Source organism: Phalacrocorax carbo, chromosome 7 (assembly GCF_963921805.1).
Source record: "Phalacrocorax carbo chromosome 7, bPhaCar2.1, whole genome shotgun sequence".
NCBI classification, from domain to species: domain Eukaryota; kingdom Metazoa; phylum Chordata; class Aves; order Suliformes; family Phalacrocoracidae; genus Phalacrocorax; species Phalacrocorax carbo.
Window position 1 is genome coordinate 37371540 of NC_087519.1, and position 8858 is coordinate 37380397.

General features: G+C 53.8%; 1 protein-coding gene across 1 annotated transcript; it reads right to left on the reverse strand.

Annotated features, from left to right (window-relative positions):
* Positions 1-1082: 1082 nt before the first annotated feature.
* On the reverse strand, positions 1083-8798 carry C7H2orf72 (chromosome 7 C2orf72 homolog). Its single transcript, XM_064457517.1, has 3 exons — positions 8252-8798; positions 4939-5055; positions 1083-3750 (listed from the first exon to the last, which is right to left on the reverse strand). The coding sequence occupies exons 1-3, from the start codon at positions 8796-8798 to the stop codon at positions 3659-3661; spliced, it is 756 nt and encodes a 251-aa protein (XP_064313587.1). The 3' UTR covers positions 1083-3658.
* Between the last annotated feature and the right edge of the window lie 60 nt (positions 8799-8858).

Sequence of the window (8858 nt, forward strand, 5' to 3'; positions counted from 1 at the left end):
CCCCTTCCGGCAAGAGCTCCCTGCTCCCGGGAAAAGGTGCCCGTGGCGATCGCCTGAGCGGGGCGGCGGAGAAACAGCCAGGCGCGAAAGCGGACAGCTCTGCCTCCCGGGACCTCACACTTTTCCCGCGCGCCTCACGGGTGGTGCGGCACCTGACGGCCTACGCATCCCTCACCGCCGCCCCCGAGCTCCCCCACACACCCCACAGACCGCACGACGGGCGCCTCACTGCCTGGGGGCGGCGAAGGGGGCTGCGGGATCCCCCCGGGTGACCCCCTAAATGCCCGTGTTTGCGCCCTGCCCAGGCGAGCGGCTGCCCCCTTCTGCCAGGCTGCACCACGCTGGTGGCATCTTGTGGGCACAGGCCTGCAGGGATCGGGGATTTACCACCGCCTCCGTGGGCCCCGGGCCCCCTGAGGTACCTTGTACCATGGGGAAAGGCCTCGCCCAAACCCATTTCTTCGTTGGAAGCATGCATCTTCGCATCTGACAGCCCCTCACCAAATCCTTTTCCCCATCTGCCGCTTTGCAGCACAGGGCAGTGTCCAGATCCCCCGCACAGGTGCCCCGGTTCTGGAGGAGCATTTTGGCCCCCGCTTTGGGTCCAGTATGGACCGGGTGGGAAATTGTACCAAGGAGAATCCAGCTCAACAGCAATGGAGCTGTACAACAAGAGATCAAAGCACCCAGACTTCAGTGGCATTGATTTCCATCCGTTTCTACTAAATAGGAAAAAATATTTTCTGAAGGGCCTGAATTCCTCGAGGAAACCTAATGGCCTCAGTTAGTTATTAATGTTATTAAGGAGAGTTACCAGAGCCCTGCCTGCAATGCCAAGAGGGTCAGCCCAGCTCTCCTTGGACAACTGAGAAGTCTCCAGCCTTCCCCACTGCCCACAGGCGAGCAGCCGGCCGCAACTGCACACAGACCATGCTGCTGATCTTCTGCATACCATATGCTGGGGTCACTTCCATTCCCTCCCAATATACCTTTTATTTGAATCAAGGGAAATACCACTTAAACCATGAGCAATGCTACTTTAAGGATAACACCATGGCAAACAAAAACCAAACTGAAGCATGTTCCAATTCAGAAATTAAATGTCTTTACTTTTTACAGCAAGCACGTAAGATAACAGTGCCCTTAAATTATTAAATCAATTAAACATGTAAAACTATCTGCTGCACCTCTTTATGCCCAGCTAGTGAAAAAAAAGAAAAAAAAGAATTCAAGTCACATCCCTCAGTCAAAGGCAAACAATACTTTTGCTCAAATGTATTCCCACTCATACCTCCTAAATGCCAGGCAGTTCATCTTCCACAAAAGCCTCACTGCAAGGGTAAACTTGCATGATTTACTTAAAAATTACCAGTAAATATATCCAATGGATTTTTGGCACTAAGATAGGTTTAACTGCAAATCTGTACTCTTGGGTCACCCCTTCACTGGTAAATTCTAGGTGGCAAAGGCCAAATACTCAAAGAAAATAGATTCACCTCATCATACTGTCAAGTCCTACTGGACTCATTTAACCAAGGGTTTTCTTGGGAAAGCATGTAACTGCCTAGTGACTGGGAAGACGGGCAGAGGGACTCCAGCACACATCAGACCTACACACTCCTGCCAGGGACAGAGCCGAGGACACCTTCATCTCACTAAGATGCACACACCACTCAGTGCTGAGGCCCGGGGCCATGAATACAGCCACACACACCAAGTGACTTTATTATGAAGTCACTTTGTTACATTTGTATTTTCCACCTGGTCATAAGCAAAGAAAACCTACAGAAATCCTGCAGGCTGGAAGGTGGGTGGGTTCGGTGCCCTCTCTGCCGAGCAACATCAGCTATCTCTGAGGTTTGGTCTCGCCAGCCCACACCCACATAGGAAGGGTTTCTGCTGTGAAGAAATGCAACATGCACTTCCCCAAACGCTGCTCACAGGGACTTGGCATCCACTTGCCCCCCTCCCTCCCACCTTCTCATGGAGCAGCTACAGCACGACAGCTGCATTTCAGCCAAGCACATTCAAACAAGCAGCGTGATAACACACAGGCTTGCTGAGCACACCTGGAAATGCTCCCCATCTCTCCACTTGACCCCACCGGCATGCCCCACGCACCCTCAGATGCTCTCTCCCAGCTAAAAGGGCAAAGCAGCACCATTGCAAAAGGGACCAACTCTAAACCCAAGATCTGCTAAGCTCCGCTCCAGTGTTACCCATCATTACTCCAGTGAGGTAGGTAGGTGTTGCTGTCCCCTGAGGCACAGAAAAATGGTTTGTTGAAAAATATTCATGACCATGATCATGAGCAGAGCTGGGTAAAAAACCCATCCCCTGCTCCAAGTAAGAGCTAGAGAGATGCCGAAGGTACACTGTTGGGAGAGGGTACTGGCCGGAGCGGGCAGGACTGCAAACACTTCAGCTGCCACTGGGAAATAAAGAGGCAGAGAAAGGACAGATGTGCACAGAGGATGTACTGCCGTAACTCGGCAGCTAACACAGAGAAGAGGTAGGCAGGACATGATGAGCTGAATTTTGTGGCCTGAAATTCCAAAAGGACAGCCAGCACCAAACAAAACCCAGCTTGTGCTAAAAATAAAACAAGACCTGTTTTATGTTGCATTAAAGTCAAAATAAAACAAGTATTCCTACCATTATTATAATGTACCTCAAAAACAAAGGATTTGTAATTAATTGTAGCCCTGCAGGCTACAGGCAGTCCTTTGGAACTACTTAAATAGATTATTTTCATATTTTTATATTTATTTATGTAGCAGCCACATCTTGTTGAGAAGAATGCTGCAGGCCGCCTCCAAGACCTACCACCGCACAGCTGTGGAGATGTCCCTGGTCAGACGGGCCTCTCCCATAACCCCATCCAGCACCAGCCACACCGTAGTGTCCGTCTGCCACCCCTCCAACCCAGGCAGTCCATCAGTCAGTCTGTGAGCACCAGGACAAGCCAGAGGGATGGATCCTGCTCCCAAACCCCACTCTGCTCCAGCTGCCATTACTATCAGTGTCTTTTGCATTCTTTCTGCTACCCACAGTGGGCTCTTACTGCATTTCTTCACATTACCCAGTTACATTCAAGCCTTTCCAGTAGCTGTAGATCTGAGACCTCACATGTAATCCCACTGCAGTCTCCATGCCACCACGTTGTGGTTTGTTTTTTTTTCCCTGATCAGAGAGAGGGCGGGAACTTCAAAGCAGCAATAAAGCAGGAAAACAAGGCCGCAGAATCTGTTTGCCAGGGAGGCCAGCCCTGGCAATCTCAGCAGGGAACTTTGGTCAGAATTAGAAACCGTCCTTCCTTCTTCAAGCACCTGGCTGCATTTCACACACAAAGTCCCCAGATCATCACACCCAGGATGTGAGGTACATCCTCAAAGAGTTTCTCAGAAGCCCAGTGACCACTGGCAGCTCCAGGCACCCCCAGGCAGCAGGGCGCAGCAGGGGATGATGGCTCTCTGGCATGGACCTCAGAGGCTGTTGGCAGCTACAGAAGACCCTGGTAAGTTAAGCCGAGCAGCTTCTCCTGGAGTGGTGGGTCCTCAGAGGAGAGGGTGAGTAAGCATGCACCACCTCCTCTTCCCACTACTCCAAATCCACCAGGCAGATCCGGGTCGTGGACTGTGCTGGGCACCCAGCAGCTCTAGGTGCCCGGGCCTCCAGCAGCTTCTTCGTAGTTTCCATTCGGGGAGAGGCTGGTGAGAGCCACTTCTTCCTTGGGGTCCTGCAGGTCATCTGCAAAGAGCAGAGAGAGATCTGAAAAAGAAACCCTTCTTCATGCAAAATGAAACTTAAGATGAAAAGAAAGCATGAGACAAAGCAATCGATGAATACTCACAACCTAAGCACAGCTGATTTTTTTCATAACTGATTTTCATTTTGTTTTACAAATTCAGCATTAATTCAAGAACCAGGGGTGATCTATGAGCAAAGGAGCACAGGGCCCAGCTCCCTGCGATCTCAGTAATCTCAGAACAAGCTGCGTGGCCACAAGGTGTCACTTGCCTGGCACTGACAGCAAGATCAGGCACTTAAAATTTTCTGACTCTAGAGGATGTCTCAAAGCTGCACAAAGCGGGCATTTTTTTCTCTAACCCTTATGTTTTTTAAGCATTTTGTGTGTTTAAGAGCCATTTGGACAATGCCCTTAATAACATGTTTTAACTTTTGGTCAGCTGGGAAGTGGTCAGGCAGTTGGACTAGACAATAATTTTAAGTCCCTTCCAATTAAAAATATTCTATTCTGTTCTATTCTATTTACAGTGAAGGAGCTTCCCCTCCTCTACGTGCTCTGTAGAGCAGTCTGGATGTGCACACCATGCACCTTGTAGCCTCCTGCATGGGGGCTCTCTGCAAAAAGACAATCACCGCTGGGAAAGGCAAGCAGAGGTGCCAACAGTACAGCAAAGGCTGAATGCTAGGCTATTCACCACCTGAACAATTTCCTTTAGAATCAGGGAGATCAAGGCTGACTACCCTCTTCCTCCTCCCCGTCAGCCCCAAATGCAAGTGGTTTGGGAACACTCCTTTGAGCCATGTTTGCAGAAAACATCATGTAAGATCAGGGTGATGATTCCAATTTATTGTTTAGACACACAGCAGTTCTGCTGCCAGAAACTTCGGCAAAACGCAGCTGAGTTCAGCAGTGCTCTCGGGGGTGTAGCTGGGCACTGGACCGGGCGTGGTTTTTATTTAAAGAAGCAAAAGGTCAGAAAACAGAGAGACAGCAACACAGCAGCCAGATGTGCACTAGTTGTCTTCAGGTTCTGGCCAAACCACAGCCAGGGAAGAGATATCAGCTGTGGAGCTGGAAATAGCTTAAGGAGGACACCAGCAAGTGGTTTGGCCATGAGGACCACCAGGGAGTCAGGGAGGAACCTCTCAGAATCACAGCAGGAGTACAGGGGAGAGAGCTGGGCATACCTTCATGAACATTGTTGGCAGCTTTTGCTTCGTGACCTTTTCTCCAGCTCCTCCGGCTCAAAGAAATGCACCGCAGAAAGGATGGGAGCCTCCACCTCTCCTGGTCTTTCCCCTCTTCTGGATAAACCAGAGAAGATGAGTTCAGACAGGCATTAGGTCAGGCCTGCTGCTACCCCACCTCTCTGCTACTGACTCACGACATCTCCCCTCCATGAGCCCAACTCCTCACAGCACAACCGGGTCCACTCCAGAGAGCCCACCCCTGGAAAGCACAGAGCAGCTCCTGGCAGTCCTTATTTCAGGATGAAACCTCTCTGGAAATTTGTCCCGAGTGTCAGTTTCTACCTTGTCACCTCACTGCCAAAACCATCCTGCATGTGGTGGCCCAGAGCAAGCAAGAAACCTGGCAGGAGCTCAGCTGGCACATGTGGCAAGGCTGGGGACTGACACTGTTAGGGCATTCCTGCAGAGGGAAGTTTCTATTTTATATTGTCACACAGCTTCTGCCATATCACCCTATTTACTGCTCCCTGCTTTATTAAGCAATTCCTCCCTCCCAGGGAGACCTGCTGCACATGCTGACTTTCAGCACACTGGAAACTACAGCTGTAACTGCTTGCAAAATGCAGAGAGCATGTGGCCTCCATCAATGTATAGTATATATTCTGGAGGACATCAAAGGTCACAGCAAGTTACTGCAGGCTTTCAAGCCATTATAGTAAAACACTACAGCAGCTTATAAAACACGACAGCAGCACATTTTATATGGTTTCCAACAGCAGCAGTTCAGCATCTCCATTGAAATATCATTCAGCCTTTCACCTTGTAATCGGATAACTGATAAACCACTTCAGTGTCCTTCAACTTATCAAGCTGTTGCAACACTAAAGGGTTCACAGTGGCAGTGTTTCCTGCCAGTCAACAAACCAAAACCTCCAGCTGTAAATACATCCCTTCCTTGCAGCGTGTGGGGACTCTGGACACCACTGAGGCACCATGACAGGAGAGCAGCTGAGCACATTTCTGCTTAGACCCAAGAGATGCAGGAACCCCACTGCAATTCCTGTCCCAGCTCCACCACACAAGTAACAGTGTCCAGGACCTTCCCAGCACGGGGGGGCTGCAGCTCCAGAGCAACTGTCACGGGCAGAGCTGGGCAGCCATGTGTATGGGAGAGGAAGAGGCTTTGAGGCTGGGCTCAAATAAGGGCACAAGCACACATACACAGAGCCTTACACTCTGTACACCTCCAGGCACAAGAGCATCTTTTGTCAGCTTAGCACAAGCCCCCTTCAAAGTCAAGAGGGGAAACAAGACAAGCTCAGCCCCAGCCAAGGACATCTTTACACTGACATCCCCAGAACCTGCTTTGCAGGGTGCTCCGCAGCCCCACACCCATCTTCCCCACAGTCTTCCTTCACATTACATTAAAGATATTATTCCCCTTTTGCTTTGCTTGTGGGGAAAGCCCCAAGGTGAAGGAGACCAGGCTGCAACGGGGCTGGTGCCTGGCACCGCCGGGCCTCCAGCTCTCCAGAGGCACAGCTACACCTGGGATCCCTCTGGTCACATGGGGATTTCAGAAGGTAGTGCTCACAGGAGCATGGCAAGAAGCTGCCACGGCCTAAGGTTGAACCCTGCAGCTGATGAGCATCCTCATTACACATGCAGGTCCTGGGACACATGACTAAGATCACCAGGCAGCACATCAGAGGTAAATTAAAGCAACATGCCGAGTACTCCCACGCACCGCGCTTATAAAGCACACGCAAACAGGCTGCAACACCTGCTCTGGCTCCTTCTGTTCCTCTTTCTCCTCTGCTGGCTGCTATGCTGCTTCCACGCCTGCACGAAGGACAAAGCCACAGCTAGCCACAAAAATACATGTACTGAGCCAAACGCCAGCAGCTCTAGGCACCAGGAAAAGGTCACATACGCAGAGATGTTTTTCTGCCTCTGCAGCTGCTGTCCCAGCAGGCGGCTGCAACCAGAACTGGAGGGCTCAGTGGTGTCTGCAAGCACACCAGAAATTCTTGCAGCAGGAACAATGTAAGGGAGACAAGCACATGAAAGGGGAGAACCTGGAAAGGGGATCATGCGTGCCTCAGTACAAACGGTTGGCAGAAGACAGTCCTGCACCCTCACAGTGGGTCCCGGCCATCTCAAAGATCCTCAATGTTTGGATCCAGGATTCTGGACTGAGGTGATGGAAAGAAGCACCTGAGTGTGGCAGCTCTGAGATCCCAGAGGACCCTGTCAATGTGGTGCTGCTGGCAAGTGCCAGGATCCCTTGCGGTAAAGGCAGTGACTGAGCAGAACACCAGAGCCCCTGGAAATGATGGGGAGCAAGGAAAAGGTGGAAAAAATGAAAGAAGGGAGAAGGAAAGGGAAATAGCCCACGAAAAGCGGTGCCAAAGACAGAAGGAAAGGGAAATAGCCCACGAAAAGCGGTGCCAAAGACAGAAGTGAGCCTGGGCTGTTTTGTGTAGCTGCTGTGAGGGCTGACCCTGCCCAGCCACCCAGTGCCCTGCGTTTGCATATAAACATGACTCGCCTTCTGCCCCAGGCCAAGTGCTGTTCCTCAAGGCCTGTTTGACACCCAGCTTTCATCCTGCCATCCTCATGTTGCTTAAACTGGCCACCAACAACAGACATGTGGTTTTAAACCCAAACACCCACTTGCTGTTGTTCTTATTCATTATTCGAAGCCACCTCAAGCACCTTCCTCCCACAGGAAGGTCAGGTGCTGCCTGTGCTCTGCGGCAAGGGCTGTACCCCAATCCTGCATCCCCAAAGACACACGTCCATAAGCCTGGATGGCCACCGCCTCACAGCCCTCAGCTACCACATCCCTGCTATCCAAGAGCTGCTCTAGTGCTTCCCAACCTGCTGGGAAGTTTCTCCTCCTCAGCTGCCAGGACTGGAAACCCTACCAGAAAGAGGGGTAGAAAGGCAGATCTCATTGGGAAGGCTTTGATCCCACCAGTAGGAAAGAGATCTCATTGGAGAATGCCAGATCCCACTGGGGTGGGGGGGAGATCCCATAAGGAGTGGTCAGATCCCAATGGGAAAAGCCAGATCCCACCGGGGTGGGGTGGGGAGGGAATCCCATCAGGAACGGTGAGCTCGCACTGGGGAAAGCCAGATCCCATTAGGGGGGGAAGATCCCATCAGGAACGGTCAGAACCCGTTGGGACGGGGTAGATCCCACCGAGGAGAAGATCCCAGGGCAACGCCCGCTGTGAAAGCCCAGGGCCCGGGGCGAGGGATGGAGGGAGGGAGGTGGCGGCCCGGCCCCCGCCGCCCCCGGTACCTGCCGGGTGCTGCTGCTGCAGGGCGGCCCGCAGGGCGCGGCAGGCGGCGGCGCGGCAGCGGCGCAGGGCGGCGGGGCTGCCGGGGCTGTACCGGGCCGCCTGCACCGTCCCGGGCGCCGGGAAGTGCTGCCGCAGCGCCGCGTCCAGCACCGCCGCGTCCTCCCCGTCCCCGCCGGGCAGGAGGACGCCCACGACGGCGGGCGGCGGTGCGGGGGGCAGGCGGCCGCGCACGTCCCGCACCACCTCCCGCAGGCGGGCCCGGGCCCCGCGGCTCCGCGCCGCCCCGGCACGGCACAGCACCAGCAGCAGCCGCGCTCCCAGCGCCCGCCGCCCGCCGCCGGCCCGCCGCCGGGACCGGCACCCCGACCCCGGGCCCGGCCCCGGGCCCGGCGGCGCCTCCTCGCCCAGCAGGTCGCGGGCGAAGGCGGCCATCGTGGCCGCCGCCGGGGCCCCCTCCGCCACCACCTCGGCCACCAGCAGCACGGCCCGCCGCCCGCCCACCCGCTCCACCAGCTCCCGCAGCTCCTGCAGCTCCGCCGCCGCCATCCCCGGCCGCCGCCGCGCACCCAGCCCGGCACCGCGCACCGCCCCCGACGGCACCGCCCC